Source organism: Megascapheus bottae, chromosome 8, assembly GCF_031878675.1.
Source record: "Megascapheus bottae isolate mThoBot1 chromosome 8, mThoBot2.hap1, whole genome shotgun sequence".
NCBI lineage: Eukaryota > Metazoa > Chordata > Mammalia > Rodentia > Geomyidae > Megascapheus > Megascapheus bottae.
In genome coordinates this window covers 11,086,291-11,110,978 of record NC_143516.1, presented here as the reverse complement: position 1 = coordinate 11,110,978, position 24,688 = coordinate 11,086,291, and the positions used below count along the sequence as shown (strand labels likewise).

At 44.4% G+C, this 24,688-nt stretch overlaps 1 protein-coding gene across 1 annotated transcript; it reads right to left on the bottom strand.

Moving 5' to 3' along the window:
• Positions 1 to 825: 825 nt before the first annotated feature.
• Positions 826 to 17,914, bottom strand: LOC150059535 (UL16-binding protein 3-like). Its single transcript, XM_090337746.1, has 5 exons — positions 17,725 to 17,914; positions 6,115 to 6,366; positions 5,357 to 5,632; positions 2,578 to 2,667; positions 826 to 1,452 (listed from the first exon to the last, which is right to left on the bottom strand). The coding sequence occupies exons 1-4, from the start codon at positions 17,912 to 17,914 to the stop codon at positions 2,579 to 2,581; spliced, it is 807 nt and encodes a 268-aa protein (XP_090193872.1). The 3' UTR covers positions 826 to 1,452; position 2,578.
• Between the last annotated feature and the right edge of the window lie 6,774 nt (positions 17,915 to 24,688).

Genomic DNA, 24,688 nt, shown 5'->3' with positions numbered 1-24,688 from the left:
TGGAATTCTTGAAGTGTTTTTTCACCATTTCAGGTTTGTGAACCCATCTTATGGTAGGTTTGAGCTTGTGCAGCTCAGCTTTAAAGCAGGGTGATTGTAGAGCTGCATACTACCAAAAGTGATCCACACAGTAAATGCAAACCTTATCATAATACCAAAGATATTATTCATGTAACTAAATACATCTTCACATTCATTTGTAAGTATAAAATATTCCAAATGACAAAGAGCTAGAGCTGGGCACTGGTAGCTAGAACCTAGTATTCTAGTTACTCAGGAGCCTGGGATCTGAGAATCAAGATTTGAAGCCAGGCTGGATAGGAAAGTCTGTGAGAATCTTACTCTAATTAGCTGCCAAAGAACCAGCAGCAGAGCAATGGCTCAAGTGGTAGAGGGTTATACTCTTTTTTTTTATGTAGATTTTTTTTATTGTAATTAGTAAAAGGGTTACATGATATTTGCCAGATAGAAGGTGCATTAATTCACATACATTGATACCCTTTCACATGTCTTGGTACCCATTTCCCCCCCCCCTCACCCGTCTTGGTTAGAGGGTTATACTCTTGAACACAAAATCTCAGAGGAAATGTCCAGATCCTGAGTTTAAGCCCTGAGTTTAAAAACAAACTAAAAAAGAGCAATGCTAGAGAAATAGCTGATATCAAAATATTAATACTAAATCACTTGCAGAAATAGCATGATTTAGAATAAAATAATTTAGAATATTTAAAAAAAAGAAATAGCATGATATAATAGATACAGAGGCACCATATATATATATATATATATATATATATATATATATATATCCATAGCTAGGCAGATAGTCAAATAGACAGATAGATATGAACATAAATATACACATATAGACACACACATATCCATATAAGTTTTCAAGTCTACCATGCAAATATCAGTTATAATACCCAGGTGTTATTCAGAGATTCAAGTATTCAAGTATAACCAACCAATACAGAAGGTAGAATCTGTTGTACTTTTTGAGATTTCTTGTTCAAAGCTATTAGGAGCCCAACCCCATCATTTAGCAACAGGAGAAAATGGCCTAACCTGTTAAGAAAATGCTGAGTAAAAATAACACAGAATAGAATAAAAGGCCTGAGGTGTTGAAGTTATAGTCTTTCCTTGGCTCTTTGAGTCTCAGCAGGACAGGAAAGGCGTGTGGTGAAGAGAGTTAAAGCACCAGTCAGAAGAGTCTGACTTACAATGGGCTAATGGTGTTCCTAGAACAGGAAAAGATGTCCCTGAGGTCCTTTTTCTCAAAGCTAGCACTCTCCCACTTGAGCTACAAAGCCATTTCCAACTTTTTCTGTGATTAATTGGAGATGAATCTCATGGGCTTTCCACTCCACTGGCTTTGAACCTCCGTCTTCAGATGTCATTTCGGGCCTTTTATTCCATCTGGTGTGACTTTGGCATTTGGCATTCTTCAATCTTTATAATCAAACAAAGAAACGAACTTATTATTTCAAGTTCCTGAGTGATCTTTCTTATCTCGGAGCTCCCCCTCACTGTCATGTGTCTCCTTGGCGCCCATCACTTCTCATTCTTATAGCTGTTTTCACTTCCTCCTTTTTTTTTTTTTTTTGCCATATCCCAGATTCAGCTCCAGGGCCTCTTACGGATTGTAGTGCTCAAGCCTGACTGATTGGCTCCCTGACTTAGGCTCTGCTCTACGGGGTGGCTAGACCATAGAGAAGGATCTGCTTCCTGGTTCTCTTGACATTAAAGAGGGCTGCAAACAGACACCCCCCATTTTCTCTCAACCTCTACTTAACCACAAAGCTCTGACATCATAGTCCTGTCTCTACCTCATGTATTCCTGGTCAGCTCAGCTGGGGAAGCACTTGATACCAGCCACAGCATAATCTCTATCTGTGGAATTAACTGCTCTGAAGAGAGCTGGTTCAGGATCTAACACCTATAGCAGGCTGGATGTCAGGATCAGTGTCTCAGGGCTGAGCCTGGATTCTCAGGGTATCCAGAGATTTGGCTTCCTTCTGGCTTAATCCTGGGCCAACTTGACTTTTAACTTCCTACCTCAACTGCCGGACCTAACACCACATTCCATTAGAGTGTGGCCCTGAACTTCTGCTTCCAAGCTGGGTCAGTTGCCTAGCTTGGAAATGAGACATTGACTAGCCTCCCTCCTCTTCACATCAAGTACAGAGCTCCCATTCTGTTATCACTCAAATTTGGATAGTTTCCATTTTTTTTAATGTTCCTACTGTTTCCACACAAGTATTAGCAGGCACTCCCAATTAGGCATCTGGTCTGAAGGAGGCTAATTTTGCTAAACTCATTTAGGATCGAAAGGAATATCTTGACAGAGGTCTCATCCCTTTCCCACAGGTCTGTGACAGGAAACATTTCTGATATCATCACTGGGCAGGCCCAAGATATTGCTATCAAGTGCTAGGATGTGTGTCCTGTCAGAAGATTCAGTTGAGGGACAGAGGTAGGACACCAGGATTTCACTTTCATGTCCTCACTCTTCACCCATCTGCCCCTTTCCTCCCTTTAAATTTTGTCCAAAGATCTGTTAACTCACAGTCTCACCTTAGTAGACGAATAAGATGGCAAAGGCGAGGAGTATCAGGTAATAGCTGCTGAGTGTGTTCCTTGAGGATCTGTTTGGAGTTGGTGGATCTGAAATGGAAACATGAAGGTCAGTTCTTTTTTTTTTTTTTTGCCAGTCCTGGGCTTGAGCTCAGGGCCTGAGCACTGTCCTTGGACTTTCTCAAGGCTAGAACTCTACCACTTGAGCCTCAGCACCACTTCCGGCTTTTTTCTATGTATGTGGTACCGAGGAATTGAACCCGGGTCTTCATGCATGCTAGGCAAGCACTTTAACCACTAGGCCAAACTCCCGGCCCCAAAGGTCAGTTCTTGTCTAGTTTCCAAATCATTTTTTGTGCCAGTCCTGGGGCTTGAATTCAGGGTCTGAGCACTGTCCTTGGGCTTTCTCAAGGCTAGAGCTCTACCACTTGAGCCTCAGCACCACTTCCGGCTTTTTTCTATGTATGTGGTACCGAGGAATTGAACCCGGGTCTTCATGCATGCTAGGCAAGCACTTTAACCACTAGGCCAAACTCCCGGCCCCGAAGGTCAGTTCTTGTCTAGTTTCCAAATCATTTTTTGTGCCAGTCCTGGGGCTTGAATTCAGGGTCTGAGCACTGTCCTTGGGCTTTCTCAAGGGTAGAGCTCTACCACTTAAACCACAGCACCACTTCCAGCTTTTTTCTATGTATGTGGTACTGAGGAATCGATCCCCAGTCTTCATACATGCTAGGCTAGCACTCTATCACTAGGTCACACTCCCAGCTTCTAGTCAGATCCAAATCTTAAAAGTGACAGGTCTAGCTTCTGCTGCCTCAAGTAACTTAGCAATATGTACCATTCTATCCTGCTATTATCTGCTGAGAGAGAGAGAGAAGACTGCTTTCTGTTCTTAAGGAGCTCACGGGAGAAGCCAGAGTGAGAATGTAACTTATCTTGTCTGCTGGCAGAAGAGGAGGTGAGCCATGAAAATTGTGGTAGAGGTGAGCCTCAGGAGCTGGCATGGGAGTAAGTTCTTTAAATTTTTAAAAAAATTTTATTGTAGGCCAGAGTTTGGCCTAGTGGTAGAGTGCTTGCCTAGCATGCACAAAGATTCAGGTTTGATTCCTCAGTACCACATACATAGAAAAAAGCCAGAAGTGGTGCTGAGACTCAAGTGGTAGAGCCCTAGCCTTGAGAAAGTCCAAGGACAATCCTATAAGGCTCTGAACTCTTACCTAGGACTGGAAAAAAAATATTGTAAAGGTGATGTAAAGAGGGGTTACAGTTACAAAAGTCATGTAATGACCTATAATACATCAGACAAAGGCTTAATACCCAATATCTACAGGGAACTCAAGAAACTAATCCCCCCCAAACCCAACAAACCAATTGCTAAATGGGCAAGGGAGCTAAAGAGAGACTTATCAAAAGAAGAGGTTAAAATGGCAGAAAAACATATGAGAAAATGCTTATCATCTATGGTCATAAAAGAAACGCAAATAAAAGCAACCCTAAGATACCACCTTACCCCAATCAGAATGGTGAACATTTTGAACTCAGACAATGACAAATGCTGGCAGGGATGTGGAAAAAGAGGAAACCTACTGAATTGCTGGTGGAATGTAAAGTAGTTCAGCCATTCTGGAAAGCAATTTGGAGTTTCCTCAAAAAACAAAAACAAAAACAGGCCTTCCATATGACCCAGCCATACCACTCCTGGGCATCTACTCTGAGCATCATAACCGAGGGTATGATAAGGACACCTTATCATGGCACAGCCATGTTCATCTCTGCACTATTCACAATAGCCAAGTAATGGAAACAACCCAGATGGCCCATTACAGATGAATGGATACAAGAAATGTGGTACATATATACAATGGAATTGTACATAGACCAGACAAGATAAAATAATGGCACTTGCTTGGAAGCAGATAAGACTAAAGCAAATCATGTTGCGTGAGATAAGCCAAGATTAAAGGAACAAAAGGCACATGGTCTCCTTGATATGTGGATATTAGATCTAAAGAATACAAGATCGATGACTCAATGCTTAGGTACTCTGGTCATTGACATGAATTTGGAGATATAAATATATCTATATAGACATATAAGTCTATGATAAGATATATATTCTATAGTAAGTTATATAGACATATATTGATATATTATATGGATTGATATGTATCCATGACATACAAAGACTAAGATGAATTTTAATTATGTGCTTAAGTTTATATGCCAGTAATTGCATATAGAGTTTTTTCTTGAATACTTATTTGTAGAACATGACATTTGAAATATAAAAACTCGGTGTTAATAAAAACTTTTAATAATAAAAAGTAAGGCAATGAGTACATTTCTTTTCAAATAGTGTTACCCCCTCCCTCATTTTTTCTCCTGCTTTCCCTCCCCCCATGGAAGGTTGTTCTGAAAGCTTTGTAGAAATGGGTCAGTTAATGGGATGAGAGTGTGGCCTAGTGGTACAGTGCTTGCCTAACATGCGTGAAGACTGAGGTTTGATTCCTTAGTAACACATACACAGAAAAAGCCAGAAGTGGGAAGGAGAATGATGCCTGCAGTGTGGGGACCATTGAGCCATCACAGTAAATGGAGAAAAAGGGTGACATTGATCAAAACGAGTGTGTGCAGTGAGAATGAGATGTCAAGGAGATAAGACAAGAGATGGGAATATTATACCTCTGGCCATGAGTGATTACTTACACATGCACACAACACACACACACACACACACACACACACACACACACACACACACATACTCCTGCCAATTTACCTGTGGGCTGCAGCATTTCTGCCCAGGGACCCAAAAACTGCTTCAACCAGCTTGTACAGTCTCCTTCTAAGGTCCTGTAGAAGAAGTTGGTCATAGATGTCTTCTCTTCCAAAATGTTTTTTATCCAGCTGGATTCAAGATGGTCCTCTGTCCATTGATGGCTTTTGGAGTCAAAGTGGAGGAATATCTGCCCATTGTAGCTAAACTGACAGGACCCGTTGATTTTTCCGTTGCCATCAGATTCACAAGTCATTCTGCCCATTAGGGTGTGGGGATCTGGTCATGGGAAAGGGATGGAAAGAGATCAGACTCTCGTCTTGACAAATCCATTCCTTTTCTTCCTTCCCTCCTTCTTCTCCTCCCTCCTTCTTTCTTCCTGGTACTGAGTCTTGAACCCATGACCTCCCTCTCTAGCTTGACTTCCTCTCATCTCACCTCATGGCTAGTGCTTTATCTCTTGGGCTAAATCTCTAGCCCAGCATTTTGCCAATTAATTGGAGATAGTCTCTCAGGCTTTTCTGTTGGGGCTATCTTCAAACTGACATGCTCAAATCTTAGCCTCTGAAGTAGCTAGAATTATAGGCATGATCCATCAGTGTCCAGTCTTTTCCCCCTTGTATCTGTTCTGCCCTCTATTTTCCACATTACAGCCTTAACGCTGTACTTCTTGGATGGAATCAACATCCAGCTGTTGTTTTTACACAAATGTAATGAATTCCCTTTATCTACTACAATACCTGCTCCCATTTGGAACTTACACTTGGCTGTAGCATCCCCCAATTTATTGGGAGGAGGTAGTCGTTGGAGCATGTCTCCCACCTGTTTCAGAATTTCAGGTTGCTCTGTCCAAGCTTTGGCTTCACTCACTTTCTTCCCCAGTGGACCCACAGGTATGCACGTGCCAGTGCTACTGTTGTAGTAAAGGAATGTTTGTTGGTCCACTTGACCATGTGCTTCATACCACCGCTGGCCCCAAACAGTAGTGATATTATAGGAAAGAGTATGAGCATCTGTGAGGAAGAAGGACATAGAATGATGTTGGGAGCCAGAGTGGAATCAAACTGTACCTTGACTTGCATCAGATGATGGCTTTATTGTCTTATTGTTTTCTGGCCCTATTCTATGTAAATGACCTGAGAATTACCATATGAATGTAACACCTGGAGGTTCCCTGGGTCTGGAGGAGGGAATAAGGGGGAGTGGAAAATAAACGCGGCAGTCTCGGCAGTCTTTACCTGGACTGCGGACATCCCGGACCCGGTGTGTCTGTCTCTCTTCTATTTCTTGCTAGTCCTTGCCCCCGATTTCAGGAACCCCAATCTGCGAACCCTGGTTTGCTGCCGGTTGGCCCCGGCATCTGGCGCCCGAACAGGGACCCTGAAAATCTGGGACGAAGGTGAAGGACCCCTCCCTGTGGTGAGTAACACATCGTAGGACTATTAAGAGAGTGTATAGTCAGGAGTAAAAATTATGGGTCAAGTTAATAGCCATAGGTCATATGTACCGATCTTAACAGGCCTACTTGAAGCCCATGGAACGTGGGTGGAAAAAGGGGTGCTTCGGAGCTTCCTACAGTTTGTCGAGGAGGCATGCCCGAGGTTTATAGAGGAGGAATTCCAAAAAACCTGGCAGCAGATGGGAAAAAGAATTCAAGAATATTATAATGTATATGGCCCCGAAAAGACCCCAGTAGAGGCTATTGATGTATGGAATATAGTAAGTGAATGCATAGATCCTCTACATGAAAATGCTGAACTTAATCTTGAATTAAGGGAACTTTATGAGTTAAAGGACCCTTCTGAAAAACCTGAGGCTGAGCCATACGCCGCAGCCCAAGAGAGTCTAAGTGAGATCTTGAAAAGGGAACAACAACCAGTAGATATTGAGTATCAGATTTCAGGTTTGAATATCAAGGAGGAAAGTTATGATGAGTCAATGGAGGGCCGGGTGGCTACGATAGAGAAGAAGTTAGAAGAAATGCTACATTTTCTATCGAAAATGGGGATGGAGCAGAGAGCCCCCCCAGAAGTAGGAAAGAAAGATGACCCTCAGGCCACTATGGTGTCTGATTCTAAACCTTACCCCTCACACCCACCGCCTCCGGCTGCAGCCTTACGGCCTTTTAGGCAAGCCTAAAGGCCCTAGCAACAAGTCCCTTTTAACAGGCACTACAACCAGGCACAGTGCATCGCAATTAAACCTGACTCAGGCTGCTAGAGAGAGGGAAGATATTTCAGGGCCTCGATGCTTCCCTAGTTTAGTTGATCATGATGAACAAGTATACCATCAACCTGTTCCTGTTAAACTATTACAGGATTTAAAGAGTGCCTGCTCCCAATATGGGCCAACTGCCCCTTTTACTCAAGTAATATTGGAGGCCGCATGTGCTGGTATTGCATGCCCAAATGACTGGAAGCGGCTTGCCAGAGCATGCCTTAGTGCAGGAGAGTACTTATTATGGGAGACAGAGTTCACTGCACAGTGTCGGGCTAAAATTGAAACAAATAGGTCTAAGAACCTGCCTTACACTGTTGATCAGTTGTTAGGAGAGGGAACCTATAAAAACACCGAAGATCAATTGGGTTATGCAAAGGAGGCCTATTTGCAAATAAATGCTGCGGCAAAAGAGGCTTGGAAAAGGTTACGCAATTCCAATCATACAAAAAATGTAGTAGAAGTTAAACAGGGACCGAATGAACCTTATCTAGAATTCTTGTCTCGATTAATGGAGACTGCAGACCGCCTAGTACAAGATGAGAATGCAAGGAGGATTATAGTTAGACACATAGCCTATGAAAATGCCAACGCCGCCTGTCAGGCGGCTATAGACCCCATAGGAATAAGGGAGGAATCACGGACTTTATTTCACTGTGTGCTGATATTGGACCCTCCCATGTACAAGGCCTTACTTTAGCCACCACTCCTCAAGGAAAGACTGTTACTGAGTTTCTAAAATATAGAGGTCAGCGGCATTCTTGGGATGCTAGACCCCCAGGGCGTTGCTTTTCTTGTGGACAAATAGGACATTGGATGACGCAATGCCCACGCCAGGCCAGGCAAAAGAGAGAAAAATCACCTGGCACATGTCCACGCTGTGGTAAAGGGAAGCACTGGGCTAATGATTGCAAGTCAGCAACAAATCGCAATGGCCGCCCGTTTTTGGGAAACTGGAGAAGGGGCCAGCCCCTGGCCCCGCAAAACCATGGGGCAGTCCCTCCCTCTTCTCGGCCACAAGTGCATCTTCTAACAACCCCCCAAGATCAGTCTCCAGCCTCCTCCGTGCCACCCCAGGCAGTGCAGGATTGGACCTCTGTTCCTCCACCTGCTCAGTATTGACCCCAGAGATGGGGACACAAGCTCTCCCCACGGGGGTCTTCGGCCCCATTCCCCCGGGAGTGGCTGGATTGCTGTTAGGGTGAAGTAGCTCAGCCCTTAAAGGGATACAGATTACACCTGGCAAAATTGACTAGGATTTTACTGGAGAAATCAAAGTTATGGCCTCTGCCCCGAAACACGTGGTATCGATCCCAGCCGGTCAAAAATTAGCACAACTAATACTTGTGCCTTTACCTCCCGGGGAGACTGCTAATTCCCCATATGGACAGAGAGGATTTAGATCTTCTGATATCTATTGGGTACAAAGCATAAAACAAGAGAGGCCTGAGATGACTATATTTATACAAGAAAAGCCCTTTAAAGGAATATTAGACACTGGAGCAGATGTGTCTGTGATATCTAAAAAACATTGGCCAGCCCAATGGCCCCTGACAACCTCTATGACTTCCCTACAGGGGGTTGGGCAAGCAACTGACCCACAGCAGAGCAGTGCAATCCTTGTTTGGAGAGATGAGGAAGGGCACTCTGGTCATTTTCAGCCATTTGTCTTGGATCATCTGCCAATTAATTTATGGGGTCGTGATATCATGGAAAAAATGGGAGTGTATATGTGTAGTCCTAGTGCTGCGGTCACTAAGCAGTTACTTGATCAAGGCCTCCTCCCCTTTAGGGGACTAGGCTGAGCAGCACAGGGGGAGCTAGAGCCACTCCAACCCCACTCTCACCCTACGAGACAAGGATTAGGGTATTCTTTAACGGGGGCTGTAGTTTGTCCTGCCCCTCATGCTGATCCCATAAATTGGCTCTCTGAAGAACCGGTATGGGTCGAACAGTGGCCTCTTTCTCTAGAAAAGATCATTGCAGTTCAGCAGCTGGTACAGGAACAGCTGGACTTGGGACATGTGGCCCCTTCTAACTCTCCATGGAATTCTCCAATTTTTGTTATAAAGAAAAAGTCAGGTAAATGGAGGCTGTTACAGGATTTGAGAAAGGTGAACGCAACAATGGAACTGATGGGGGCCCTACAGCCTGGCTTGCCTTCACCCATGGCAATCCCAAAGGATACTTATAAGATTATTATAGATTTGAAGGATTGTTTCTATACTATACCCCTGGCGCCTCAAGACTGTAAGCGCTTTGCCTTCAGCATCCCCTCTGTTAATTTTAAAGAACCCATGAAGCGATATCACTGGCTTGTGCTTCCACAGGGCATGGCAAATAGCCCAACTTTATGTCAAAGTTTTGTAGCTAGAGCCATTTCTTCCACTCGTGAAAAATTTTCTTCTGTTTATATTGTTCATTATATGGATGACATCTTGTTGGCTTGTTCTGACCCTATCGTCGTACGACAAGCCTTTGGACAACTAAAGCAAGATCTGAGCCTCTTTGGCCTTATAATAGCAGCTGAAAAGGTTCAGGAACACCCCCCTTTTACATATCTAGGCCATATATTAGGCCCACACTATTTTAAAAGCCAAAAAATACAATTAAAAACTTCACACTTAAGAACTCTTCATGATTTTCAGCAATTCTTAGGAGATATAAATTGGCTTCGGCCTTATCTAAAGCTCTCCACAGGAGAGTTAAAACCCCTCTTTGATCACTTAAAAGGAGATACCAACCCTACATCCTTGCGCGAATTAAATCCTGACGCCAGGAGGGCCATCCAAATTGTAGAAAAGGCAATTTCCCAGCAACAAGTGACCTATTGTGACTATTCTAAACCATGGGGAGTTTACATTTTAGCTACTTCTCACTCCCCAACTGCTGTATTGTGGCAGGATGGCCCACTTTTATGGCTTTATCTACCATCAACACCCGGCAAAGTGCTGACCCCCTACTACGAATTGGTAGCTAATCTGATACATATGTGCCGAGTGGATTCCCGTAAATATTTAGGTCAGGAATCTCATTTTATATGTGTCCCATATAATCTACAACAACAAGTTGGCTATTCGCCCATTGCGATCCTTGGGCCATTGCTTGGGCCAATTATACGGGAAAAATTTTGCATCACTACCTGTCTAACAAACTTCTCCAATTTGCTGCGTGTCATACGTTTCTATTTCCTTCCATAGTACAGGCCTCGCCTTTATCTTCTGCCGCTTTGGTATTTACAGATGGATTCTCTAATGGAATGGCTGCTTTGACCATCACTGGGAAAACTCAATCTTGGGTTACGGGTTTTTCCTCCGCCCAAGAGGTGGAATTAGAGGCTGTTTTACAAGCACTCGTCCTGTTACAAGACGAGCCCTTTAACTTATACTCAGACAGTCAATATGTAATTCGTGCTCTTCAAGTCATAGAAACTGTTCCCTTTATTGGAACTACTAACTCCAATATCCAGACTCAATTTCGCCAAGTACAAACTTTGCTTTGTTCTCGCAACCACCCCTTTAAGTGAGGGCAATGCGGTTACTGACTCCGCCACCAGAGTTTACTTAACTCAGGTTGAACTTGCTAAGCAGTCACATGCCATCCACCATCAAAACAGTCGAGCCTTGCGCCGACAGTTTAAATTATCTAGAGAAGCAGCACGACAAATAGTTAAGACTTGCTCCAACTGTGTCCCTTTTTCACCAGCCCCCCATTTAGGTATAAATCCACGAGGACTGCTTTCTAATCACATTTGGCAGATGGATGTCACACATGTTCCATCATTTGGCCGATTAAAATATGTTCATGTTACTGTAGATACTTATTCTAATTTTATCTTGGCCACCCCCCTTGCTGGGGAAGCCACTAAACATTGTATTTCTCACTGCATTCGATGCTTTGCTGAGATGGGGATTCCCTCGCAAATAAAAACAGATAATGGCCCTGGCTATGCAAGCCGAGCATTTCAATCCTTCTGCCATTCCTATAATATCACTCATATTACAGGCATTCCTTACAATCCTCAAGGTCAAGGCATCGTGCAGAGAGCTAATGGATTATTAAAACATCAAATTGCTAAAATACAGAAAGGAGAGTCATATCCTGCTACCCCTGTGAATATACTTAATCATGCCTTATTTGTTTTAAATTTTTTGAATTTGGATTCAAATAATTTATCTGCTGCTCAGCGATTCTGGGAAAAAAGAGAGCAGCATGCTTTTGCCTTAGTAAAGTGGAAGAATCCCCTAACTGGTGCTTGGCATGGACCCGATCCTGTTCTAATTTGGGGTCGAGGGCATGTATGTGTTTTTTCACAAGGAGAAAATGACGCCCGCTGGCTGCCTGAACGCTGCGTTCGGATCGTGGAGAGTGACAGTGGCCATCCAAGCAGCGACTCACTGGGCCTACACCCCCAACCCTCCAGTGGTGCATCCTGCAACGTGGGAAGGACCTGAGTTATTTGTGCATGTCAATCGGGACTGCTACTGATCCACTTGTTCCACACATTCATATGAGCTGTGTTTCTCCTCCTTTTACTATTATGTAGGGACCTTTTAACATATTCATTGACTCTACACAATTTAATATGTGACATTATTTTGTCTTTACCAGCCCTCTTCTTTTTTTTTTTTTTTTTTTTGCCAGTTCTGGGCTTGAGCTCAGGGCCTGAGCACTGTCCTTGGACTTTCTCAAGGCTAGAGCTCTACCACTTGAGCCTCAGCACCACTTCCGGCTTTTTTCTATGTATGTGGTACCGAGGAATCGAACCCGGGTCTTCGTGCATGCTAGGCAAGCACTTTAACCACTAGGCCAAACTCCCGGCCCCACCAGCCCTCTTCTTAATAACCTTTTTTGTAAAAGATGCCCAGGTGAAAAGCAAAGGCCTCCAGAGGTAAGTAGAAGTCGGCCGACCCCCTTGTATGTCTGCGTTTTATTTTATTTTATTTTATTTTTGTTTGTTTGTTTGAAAAGGTGCACTGTGGGCCTAAAACAGAGGCCTGGGTGGTCAAGGGACACCTTGACCGCCCTCCCCTTCTGAGTTTCTTGTCGATAACAAGGCATACCTGAGAGTCCCACCAGCAAGACATGTCTAAATCTAAAAATAACTGTTTGGTGAAAACATTCGAGCTCATGTTTTTTTTTGTGTGTTAAGTGTATCTGATTGAGTCCAATTTTCTTGTTATATGTCAATGTCTGATTATTTAAAAGTCTCCGTTTCTCTGTCCTGTTCGTGTTACATATTTTTCCTTGTCCAGTTTTGACTTTAAAATTGGTACCAATTCTAAGTATGGATCCTTACGGTTTTTCTGTGCGTACTCAACACACATCCTTGTTATTTATTTGAACATTTCTGGTCCTAGCATGGCCACTCCCCCATGTCTGCAGTTGTAACAAGCCCTGGAAAAATAAATTCCAGCCAAGTTGCCTTGCAAAAAGTTTTGTTTTGAACCTGGTTCTCACCTGTAAGAGTAAAATTGGCAAAACTCTCTTGACACAAACTTCCAGAAATTGAATGGCTGATATTAATTTTGCGTGCTTTATGATCTTTGAGTATGAATGTGTGTGAATGAGTGAGTGAACATGTTCAAGGTTAAATTGTCAGCATGCTGTATAAAACAATGGATAAATTTATACTTAAACACAAAGACAATTGGGTAAATCTAAGCTTAAAACTTCAACAAAAATATTAGGTTTGAATGTTTTACAATGTCTCAAAGAATTATTGTATTGTCTTAAAGAAAAACTGGTAAATATTTTTCTAGATCCTGAAATCTGCATTTTATTGCAGGACATACAGCTGTTTACATTGTAAACATTGTATCCTGTTCAGCACAGAGGTGTTAGGGAATTTGGGATTTATTACTTTAAGTTAAAGTTTGGAAACATGTATTAGAGATTTAAATGTAAAATTGTTCATTAACGTCAGAAACTTTGCCTGTCCTTTCTTGCAAACTGATACTAGAAATCTGATGGTAAAATGTGGATAATGTGATTAGTATTTTAAAGGAATGTTTAAAGGTTTATCTCCATGCTATTGGGTGTATTTTAAAAAGGAGAGGAAACTAAGTCCAGACTTAGACTTTTGGTGCACTGATGTCTATAGTTCTTGAATTAGGGAAAAACTGTTATTTGAGTTTAAACTGTTGTTGGAGTTCTAGACAGTAATCTAAACTGCAAAAGAGCCCTTTTTTCTAAAAGGCAAGAGGAGTGCCTTGGGCCTTAGGGGGCCTGAAGGCAGAAGGAGTTCTTTGTGCCCTTAAAGGTTTTTCAATTGCAAATAAAGGCTAAGGTGTTAATTGTTTAAGCCAGTATCAGTAAAAGTTATTAAGAACATTGGAAATGGGTTTCTAAACAATATTTGAAAGTGAAGTTGTCTTAAATGTTTAAAGAAAGAGATAAAAGGAAAATTAGGACTACCAAAGTAATTGCTTAATTGCTATTTCAGCTTGCTCTTGTAAGTTACCTTATAGCAACTTCCAGCTAGCCCATGGAGAAGGACAGCAATCCTTATTCAGATGTAACTTTGGCTTTTACCAGGTTCTAGGTAAGCTCATGCTAGGGACTATTTCTGTGTTGACCACCTTGTTGCTTTAATTGGAGTAACGTGGCCTTTTGTAGGACTCATTGATCTGAAAGCCTCAGCTTTGAGCCTGCCCGGGCAAAGCAAAGTCCCTGTGAGACTGTGGTGTCTAATCTGCCAGCAGGATGCTGGGACAGAGTTGCTTTGGAGCTTGAAGTGGCAGAGTGCTAGCTCTGAGCTGAAAAGCTGGGGGGAAGCACTCAAGCACCAAGCTCGGGACTCATAGTGGTAGGGTGCTAGCCTTGAGCTGGAGAGCTGAGAGACAGTGCCCACGCCCCGAGTTCAAGTACAGCAACCAACAAAGTGAAATGCCAATGGCATGTTTATCCCTGTGTGGAGAGACACTACTGGGACACGAAAGCCTCTGCTTGGATGGCAGAGATGGTGTCAGATCTTAGTCACTTGTGCTTGGCCAATCAAATTAATCAGAGCCGGGAGGTCATAGAATAGTTTGTAAGCATGCCTTACTAATGCCTGTGCCTTTCATAACTGGGCAGGAACTTGTCTATCTTCTGTGATAGTGGGTAGTTTAAAGTCCTAATTGAGCGAAATTTTTATTTTTTATTTTTGACACCAGCCACAAATTCAGGAAAAGTTTGTGGATCTGAGGCTTGTGTCTCTATTAATCTGTTTAGATCTGACAACTGAAGCATTGTTAAGGTTGCAGAAATTTAGTTCCCCAGACAATCAAGAAAAAGCCTTTGCAAATGGGTGCTATGTAAGCTACACTATTGTAGCCAAAGATGGTTTGTGCAGTTGTTAAATGTCAAATATGATCTCTAGTTTGGAGTAAATTATTGTTCCTAATATCTAATCCTTGTAACCCCTTGATAAAACAGGCTAGGCTTCTTAAGGTCCCTGGTCAAGCAAAGAGACAACACCCCTGAGTCAGCTTGAAGAAGTCACAGAAGTTGAATCTCCGCCCATCAATCCCCGTTAGACCAAGGGACCAAAGTCATTTTTGGAAAATGTGACAGGATAAATTAGGGGTATAGAAAAGAGTAAAAATTGCACTTGTGTTTCTTTTAAAATAAAAAACGGGGGATATGTTGGGAGCCAGAGTGGAATCAAACTGTACCTTGACTTGCATCAGATGATGGTTTTATTGTCTTATTGTTTTCTGGCCCTATTCTATGTAAATGACCTGAGAATTACCATATGAATGTAACACCTGGAGGTTCCCTGGGTCTGGAGGAGGGAATAAGGGGGAGTGGAAAATAAACGCGGCAGTCTCGGCAGTCTTTACCTGGACTGCGGACATCCCGGACCCGGTGTGTCTGTCTCTCTTCTATTTCTTGCTAGTCCTTGCCCCCGATTTCAGGAACCCCAATCTGCGAACCCTGGTTTGCTGCCGGTTGGCCCCGGCAGAATGAGGTTTAAGATAAAGAGCAAGAAACCTGGAGACAACCACTCCCTCACGACTGTGACACCAAGAAAATCCTTCAGGAAGTTTGAGCTGGCAAAAAGAATAAATTAATTAAAATCTCTCCTGAGCCCTTTTCTGTAGTAGTAACATGCAGATGCTTCTCCATTGCTTGAGGAGGAAGAGAGGCTCCTGCCTGCCAAGAAAGCACCTATTTCTAGACCTCATCCACCAATCCTCTCCCACAGGCAGATACCTGTGTTCATAAGCAGGTGGTTTTGCATGAAAATGTCAGGTAACCCCTCTGCATACACCTTGACAATAAAAGAAATTTAAAAAATTTCGGACAAGGGCATAGGCAGAATGGACAGAATATGAGATGTGTCTAGAAACATATCAAGTCCATTCTGCTCCATGGGAAAACATAGAGGACTGCTGCTCACCAAGCATACAAAGAAGAGCTATGAGCAAAGTGCTTATATTGTCAAAAGATCAGTGAAACTGAACACCTAAGACTAGGGCTGGTGATAGGGAAGGGTGGGCAGTAAAGTCCTAATAGAAAGGCCCTAAATGGAGTGCTCAGGGAGGGGACAATGGTCCATATAATTAGAATGGTGGCTGCAGCCTGGGACCTGCTCTCCAGAGGGCTCTATTACCCCAGGGTACTAGAACCCAAGATTTCTCCAGACCGCACACATATCATGAACCCAGACAGGACTAATTAGTCCTGCATAGGACTGATTAAGACAAAATCTACAGCTCAGGAAACCGAGGCTGCTATTCTAAGAAAAGCTGGCTCCTGTGCCAGGTTTCCAAAAGGGAGCTACTTCTCAAACACACCCTGAGTCATTTCTCAAGTGGAGATCAGTTTCAAAGGAGGAGGAACTTCAACCCTCCATCATGACATGGGGCTTTCTGACTCATTGCACAGTCCTCATGTACTGAAGGTCCAGGGGGACCTTCAGGAAGAAACTTTCCACAGCTGCCAAGAATACCAACATTGTAACTACTTAAGGCTCTATTCTTATAATTTCTGAAGGTGCCCCCCAGATAACTCATGAATGACTAATGTCTCTGTACCTGCCACTAGGGCCCTGTGCCTAGACTAGCCTGTGACTCCAAGCAATGGTGCAGTGTGGTCACCTCATTGGTGGCTCACACCTGTGGCTTCATGATGTGTCTGCTTATATGAACCAAAGAACCCACTGGACAGCAAAGGAGGATGCAATGATCCCAAACAAAGGGGACTGTTCCCTCCTGTCACTTCTGGGCCACCCAAAGCCATTTGGACACCGTGGAGGAAGATGAGCTCCTCCACCAACAGGGAAACCTTGATATACTCAAATCTAAGTTCAGAAGACTAGAGGTGTCTCTGGACACCAGAAGACTAGAGTGTGCCCATGACTCACTCCTGTCATCCTAGCCACTCAGGGGGCTGACATCTGAGAATCAAATTATGACAAGCCTGGGCAGGAAAGTCCATGAGAGTCCATTTCCAATTACTCAAAAAAAAGAAAAAAAGCTGGAAGCGGTGCTATGGCTCAAGTGGTGGAGTGCCAGCCATGAGCAAAAGGAGCTTAGGGAGAATGCCCAGGCCCAGAGTTCAAGCCTCACGACCAGCCAAATAAATAAATATTTTTTTAAAGGGAGAAGGAAGTTCAAAAGCAAAGTCCGCTGGGGATACTTGGGGGTTGTGCGTGTCTAAGTAAGAAGACCAGTTTGGGGTGTGTGCCAGATCACAATGGTGATGATTCCAGTATCACCTACAGGAAGTCAATGGCGAGCGCTGTTTTTTTTTTTTTTTTTTTTTTTGCCAGTGCTGGGCTTGAGCTCAGGGCCTGAGCACTGTCCTCGGACTTTCTCAAGGCTAGAGCTCTACCACTTGAGCCTCAGCACCACTTCCGGCTTTTTTCTATGTATGTGGTACCGAGGAATCGAACCCGGGTCTTCATGCATGCTAGGCAAGCACTTTAACCACTAGGCCAAACTCCTGGCCTTGTTTTTTTTTTTTTTCTGTTATTTATTTCCACTTTTCTGGCCAGCTGCTGGGGACCGGGCAGGGTGGGGGTGGCAGAGCGGCGTGTAGATCCGCTCCAGGGGTCCCGGAATGGGTGGGAGGGGCTAGGTGTGGGGGGATTGGGGTGGGGGCGCGGCGCCGCCCCGCCCGAAAGCCCGGCTCCCCGAGATCCCGGGGGCTGGATCTCAACTCACCTGCCGTTTCCGAGGCGATCAGCCCGCAGATCAGCCACAGAATCCAAGTGCACCGTGGGGCGGGTCCCGAGCCTCCCGCGAGCGCAGAGCCTGGAAATGCCAACAGAGGTTCATGAACTTTCAGGACAGCGGGCGGATGCCTCCGGACGCCCCGCGCCACCGCCCCCTTCTCCCCCTCACTCGTGATCATCCAGGTGCCCCCCTCCCCTCGTTACCTTTCTGCAGATTCCTCTTCATTCCGGAAGAGATGGGATTCCTTTTCTAGAGAACTGACCCGAGGGCGCGCGGCTTCCCAGCCAAGAGATCACGGAGGAGGCGGCGTGTAGGAGATCTGGCACCCGCTGTCTCCCGCCCGGGCCCGGGAGATCGATCCCTGCTGCACGGTCTTGGCCAGGGCGCCGGCCCCGCCCCCGGTCCCGCCCCCGGCCCCGCCTCCTGCCGCGAGATTGCTGCACGGTCTCTGCCCGGCCCCCGGCCCAGTCCCCGGCCCCACCTCCGGCCGCGAGATCCCTGCCGCACGATCTCGGCCCCGCCCCGGCCCAGTCCCCGGCCCCGCCTCCGGCCGCGAGATCCCTGCCGCACGATCTCGGCCCCGCCCCGGCCCAGTCCCCGGCCCCGCCTCCGGCCGCGAGATCTCTGCCGCACCATCTCGGCCCGGCCTCCATCGAGGTCTCTGCGTCAGATGGACTAAGATACTCAGGGTTACGAAGCGAGGCGGGGTGAGAGAGAGGGAGAGAGGGAGAGAGGAGAGCTAGAGGGCGGTCTCGGCGGAGCGTTTGGACGGCCCCTTCTCCCGCCATCCGATGAAGAGCAGCCCCACCCTTCCCGCCTCCCCGCCGGCTCGCTCCTCGAGGCTCCCCTCGAAGTCGTCTCCTGTGGGCAGGAGCAGAGCCGTCGCATCCCCCTCCTCTCCGAGGTCATCATGGAACTAATTCGCTGACTGATCTACGGCCGCGCCCGCGCGTCCCGCTCGAACGCCTCCGCCGTCCCGGGCCCGCTGAGCCCTCCTCTCCCCCCTGATCCCGCGCGCCCACGGGGGTGGAGTGGTAACGGCCCCCCTCCCCATCACCCCGCCGCACCACCGCGAAGCGTACAGCTCTGCGGGAGCGGAGGAGGAGGGGGAGGAGGTGGTGGTGGTCCCAGTAGTGGGACTTGAGTTCTGGGCCTTGGTGTTGTCCTGAGCTGTCAGTTCAAGGCTAGGATACTATTGTTCATTATAGTTTTGAAATGCATAAAGTAACACAGTCTCTTGCATATAGATTTGTCACACATACTGTAATATATACCCACACCTCTCTACAGCTACACACCTACCATTTATCTCTATTTCTGTATCTGTGTACATAGTCACGAGAAAAGGAAGTAAGGTTAATAGTAATTTTAATTTTTTTGTGGGTTGTGAGGCTTGAACTCTGGGTGTGAGGCTTGAACTCTGGGCCTGGGTGTGGTCCCTGAGCTCATCAGCTCAAGGCTAGGGCTCTAACACTTGAGCCACAGCACCACTTCCGGTTTTCTAGTGGTTAATTGGAGATAAGAGTCTCAACAGACTTTGGTGTCCAGGCTGGCTTTGAATCATGATCCTCAGATCTCAGCCTTCTGAGTAGCTAGGATTGCAGGCATGAGCCGCTGGAGTCTGGCTAGTGATTTTAATTTTAAACAAAGATGCTAGAATTAATGTGGTTGTAAAAATGCTGTTTGTGTAGCATGGAGTATGTGTCTTCTTTACCTCTCAAAGACTTCCTTTGTGGTTATTGTTGGTTGTGGGGCTCAAACTCAGTGCCTAGATGCTGTCCCTGAGCTTTTTTGCTCAGGGCATAGTGTTCTACCACATTGAGCCACCACTCTACTTCTGCTTTTCTGGTGACTAACTGGAGATAAGAGTCTCATGGACTTTTCCTGTCCAGGCTGGCTTTGAACCATGATCCTCAGATCTCGGCCTCCTGAGTAGGTAGGATTAGAGGTGTGAGCTACCAGCATCCAGCTTCAAAGACTTTCTTCCTCTGTAAAACAGGTATAAAGAGAATAAATCCCTCAACTTTGGGAGGCTCACATGAGATGCGGTATATAATAGACTTAACATAGTACCTGTGATTATTGCCTTAGTCAGCTACAGCTCTGTGATGAGATAGCTGAGGCTGGAGATGGTGAATGCAATTCATTTCATACTTTGGAAGTTCACTGAACTCTATGTATGTGGTACTGAGGAATCATGCATGCTAGGCAAGCACTCTGCCACTAGGCCAAACTCCCAATCCCCTAACCCCTCCCCTATTGTTCATATTTTTAATGAAGTTTTACAATCCTAATTTGTCTCTATATGATGCCTGAAAAGAAACATCATAAAACTACCGGGAGATCCTTCAAACATGAAAGAGGCCAATGACTGGTTGCTAAATTTAAAACGAACACCAGAGGGCATTTTAGTTAAAGAAGAAAGTAAGGCTGATTCAGGGAGGGAGCGACTATGGAAACCAAGATGGAAAATGTCAGTCTACCTTCAATTACCTTTAGTATGGAGTGTGATTGTGTGTGTGTGTGTGTGTGTGTGTGTGTGTGACCTTCATCTGAGTTGTCATCATAAAGCTTAAAGGGTTATACTAATAAAACAAAAATGTAACAAAAAACCTACATTTCTTTATTGCCATGAATTATTCGGCAATCAAAAGTGTATCCACAGTTTTAGTTAATTGGTGAATGAGAAAAAGTTGAGTAAAAACTTTCACACCACTTAGGAGAGACAAATAAGTTTGGCCTTTGTGGAAGTAGACCCAAAGTGACTGCAATCTCAAGGAAAATTTGGGCTCAAAGAATTGTATATTGGAACTTCAATAAATGTCATATATATATATTTCCTCAGTTAACATAATTTTTGGGGGGAGAGGAAACAACTATCTTTATGCAAATGACATTTTGTAATATAATAAATGACCTGCTGGTTCAGAAATCATGAAAATCTAGGCAACCAAAGCTTCTCCTAGCCTTGAGAAAGCCCAAGGACAGCGCTCAGGCTCTGAGTTAAAGCCCCAGGGCTGCAAAAAAAAAAATTGCCAATGAGTAGGAGTACTGATGACTAAATAATGGAATAATGTCTCATATGTAAATTCCTCATCATTGCCTTTGTATTGCTACCCTAAAAAGCCACAGTGTGGTGTTTGTTAAGCTGTTTACAGGTGTATAACTTTGGATAGACAGTTCTTCACCTGACACTTGATTGATCCTCTTCTAGGGAACAGGTGGGTCCCAGGCCAGGCTGGAGAGCAAGTAACTCGGAAGTCTGCCCTATCATGGAGCACATATAAATGTAAAGATCAGTATTAGTTTTTTTCTGCATGTGATTTTATACTTGTTTTTTTGGGACCCAAGTATAGGTCTTTAGGATACAGGGATGGAGATTTTCTAGATGTGCATTGCACCTGACATTTGCTGTGGAGTGAAAAGGAGAATAAGAAACCACAATGTAGCCTACAGCATTGCCCTAGAGAGTTCATTGAGTAATACATATGTGTAGGATGAGCTTACATTATGCTATGTTAAAAGAAATGGCAGAGGGCTGGGAGTTTGGCCTAGTGGTAGAGTGCTTGCCTAGCATGCACGAAGACCCAGGTTCGATTCTGGACCGGAAGTGGTGCTGAGGCTCAAGTGGTAGAGTTCTAGCCTTGAGAAAAATCCAAGGACAGTCCTCAGGCCCTGAGCTCAAGCCCAGGACTGGCAAAAAAAAAAAAAAAAAAAAAAAAAAAATGGCAGAAATGGAGGGGTGGCTCAAATGGTAGAGCACTGGCCTTGAGCAAAAAAGCCAAGTAAGAGCAAGAGGCCCTGAATATTATGAGTCCCCACCACACACACACACACAGGCACGCACGCACGCACACACGCGTCATTTAAATTATAGAACAACATGTAGATCTGTTCATGACTTTATTTTCTAGTAAGCACAAAGAGCTTCAGAGAAATTACTCTCTTGCAGAAGACTGCTTTGGGCTAGGTATTTGAGTAGTTGTAGTTAGGAGTAAAACAAATGTTCAATCATGCCCTTCTGCCAGTAATACTATTTTAGGAGAAATATTTAAAGATCAGAACCTTGCTTAACCATCTCACATCCAGAAAAACCAAAAGCCAAAGAGAAACCTTGATTTATGCTGAAAATTACCTTTCTATATGTTCAATTTAGCAATGGTGTTTCTTCATAGTCAAATTAGAAAAGTCAGAGAAGGTGTGGTTTAACGGCCCTAGGATGGTGCATGACAATAGTCTCTGCTCTGTTTCTAACCAATTTGGGATTCATGCAGGAGATCTGATGGCTCACACAGTTTCTCAGCAATAGAGAAATGTATTTAAAGAGAAAGAGCTGAGTGCTGGTAGCCCATGCCTGTAATTCTAGCTACTCAGAAGGCTAAGATCTGAGGATTAATGTGCAAAGTTAGACTCAGACAGAAAAATTTGTGAGATTCTTCTCCCCAATTAACTAGCTAAAAGCCAGAAGTGGAGCTGTAGCTCAAGTAGTAGAGCACAGCCTGGAGTGCAAAAAGCCAAGGAAGAGCATAAGGCCTTGTGTTCACGTCATGGTACCCATACAAGGGGAGAGGGGAGAGGGGAGAAAGAAGGGGAGAGAGGAGAGAGGAAGAGGGAGGAAAGCAAGAAAGCAGGCAATCTAAATAGTTATCCTACCTTATCAAGGTGCTAAGAAGATCAAATCAGGTAACATGTAAAGGAATTTGAAGTGCTGGATAACGAGAGCCTAGAGTTGAATAAACTGTGCAAGATAGACGTAGCTGCTAAACAAGTGGAATAGAGAAGTTGGCTTTTTTTTTTCCCTCCATGGCCTGTGGTTGGTGAGTTAACAAACTACTCCCACTGTTAAATTTTGCTTTATTCTTTGGCTAGAAGTTCCGTCTTCATCCTGGATCATGAGTGCTAGAAATGCACGTTGCAGGCTAAGGGGAATAGGTAAGAGCTGCAAAGTCTCTAAATGTATCCACCCTTGTCAGGAAATGCAAACCTGCTGGCGCAGTCTCTGTTAGTGCTGCGTGGGTTCCATGTTCTGCTCACCATTTTCTCCCTAACCTTCTCAAGAATTGTCACTGGCATGGCATCAAGAACGTGAAGTCTTTCTTCACTTTCTCCCAACTCGTAGTCCAGACACTGAGGCTTCGAATCGTAAAGTGCTTTACTTTTGCATCTGACTATCCACCAGATTTCCTCATCCTCCTGCTTGACCTCCACTCCTGTTTAGGACACAACTTTGGGTTATGTGTCTCAAGAGATCACCAGCTTAGCAATTCTCTCCTGGGTGCTCTAGTGACGAGGCTGCAGAGTTTCCTCCAGTGTTTGTGCCTCTGTCTCCTCTGATAGACTGAGAGTACCATGAGGGCTGTACATGAAATATGGTAGAAAATTATGAAGAGCCAACTAAGTGATGGAGGGGAAGAAAAACATTTAAGAGTAAGAAGTCCTCAGGTAAATAAGAAGTCATCTTGGTTTATGATCCCCTAGAATTTAAGAGTCTGTTAAGAGTCTTGGTCTCCACCCAGCTAGTTGGAGCTTGGAGATCACTAAGACAGCATTTAGAAAGAAGAATATGGATCCTGCTTGCTCTTAACCCAGCCAACCCAAGCTTCACAGTGGAAAGCATCTTGGTGGATCAGTGTCTTAGGAGGAAAACACACAATTTAAGGAGGACTCAATGAGTTTAAAGCCAGCTCATTTATCAGCAATTGCTTTCAGCCTCCTGTAATGAACTGCATACTAATGAATTCCAAGTGCTCTTTAGAAAGTCAGCAAATATTCTACAAGCTGTGCTGATCGGAGGGAAGATTTGACCTTCTTCCAGAGTTCTCTCCTCGCATGACATAAAGGAACTAGGAGTGGGAAGAGGCGGTCTCTGAAAAGGCTGAGAAACACTTGCACGGGGAGGCTGGCTCTCTAGGTCAGTTGGGGTCTTTCTGTGGCTTTTCACTTGCTGCCACAGGTCAGCAGAGAAGAGCACAGTTTGCATCTGTAACTTCAGCTGCTAGCAACAGTCTAGGAGAGAAAGTCACTTGAATGATTTTGAGGTGGGGGCTCTCTCTATTGTCAAACTGGCACTGTTCCAAGTGAGTTTAATTAAAAAAAAAAGTATGGGAAGATTTGCATCTATCCTACCCAGCACAGAGAATCCCCTGCTCCAGTTATTTTTTACTAGTAGCTCTAATGGCACAGTGAAAAAAAAACTGGCATATAACCATTGTAGAATTGGCTCATGATTAAGTGGAAAGTATACATTTCAGATTTGGGGTGTGTGTGTGTGTGTGTGTGTGTGTGTGTGTGTGTGATGTACTTTTTATTTTTCAGTGTTGTTGGGTTTTGAACTCAGGGCCTTACACTTTCTAGGCAGGTGTTGTATCACTTACCTACACTACCAATCTATGTTTATTCATTTAATTGAATTTGGAAGAAGAAAGGTCTGGAATCCTCCTGCTCTACACAGCAATAAATGAAAAGCAGGAATGAGTGTCTTGGATTCCAAGAGCCTGGAATTCTGGGTGAGTAAATTTCTGGACACTGTGTGTTAGTCCCCTAGGAAGAACACTTAATTCCCATGTAGACACTTAATTCCCATGTATAGCATCCTTTCTGATAGAAAGCAAGTTACAGGTTATAAGAAATGTCTTCCAAATGTACCAAATTTCCTTCCTTCCTTTCTTCCTTCATTCCTTTCTCCCTCTTCCTCTCTCCTTTCCTGTCAATTTCCTCTCCTCTCTCCCTGTCTACCTCTCTCTCCCTCTCCCTCCCTCCCTCCTACCCTCCCTCCCAGTCCTGGTGCTTGAACTCAAGGCCTGGACACTGTCCCTGAGCTTCTTTTGCTCAAGATTAGCACCATACCACTTGTGACACATTGCTACTTTCAGCTTTTTCTCTTTATGTGATACTGAACTGAATTCAACTTTATGTGAAATTGAACCCAGGGCTCCATGAATGCTAGGCAAGC

Excerpts from the sequence above, each read along its gene's own strand:
- LOC150059535 (XM_090337746.1), bottom strand. The coding sequence starts at position 17,914 with ATGATCACGAGTGAGGGGGAGAAGGGGGCGGTGGCGCGGGGCGTCCGG. Across the intron at positions 5,633-6,114 it reads GGGGGATGCTACAGCCAAGT|ATCCCCACACCCTAATGGGC; the intron begins GTAAGTTCCAAA and ends TCCCATGACCAG. Across the intron at positions 2,668-5,356 it reads AGAAATGCTGCAGCCCACAG|ATCCACCAACTCCAAACAGA; the intron begins GTAAATTGGCAG and ends TTTCCATTTCAG.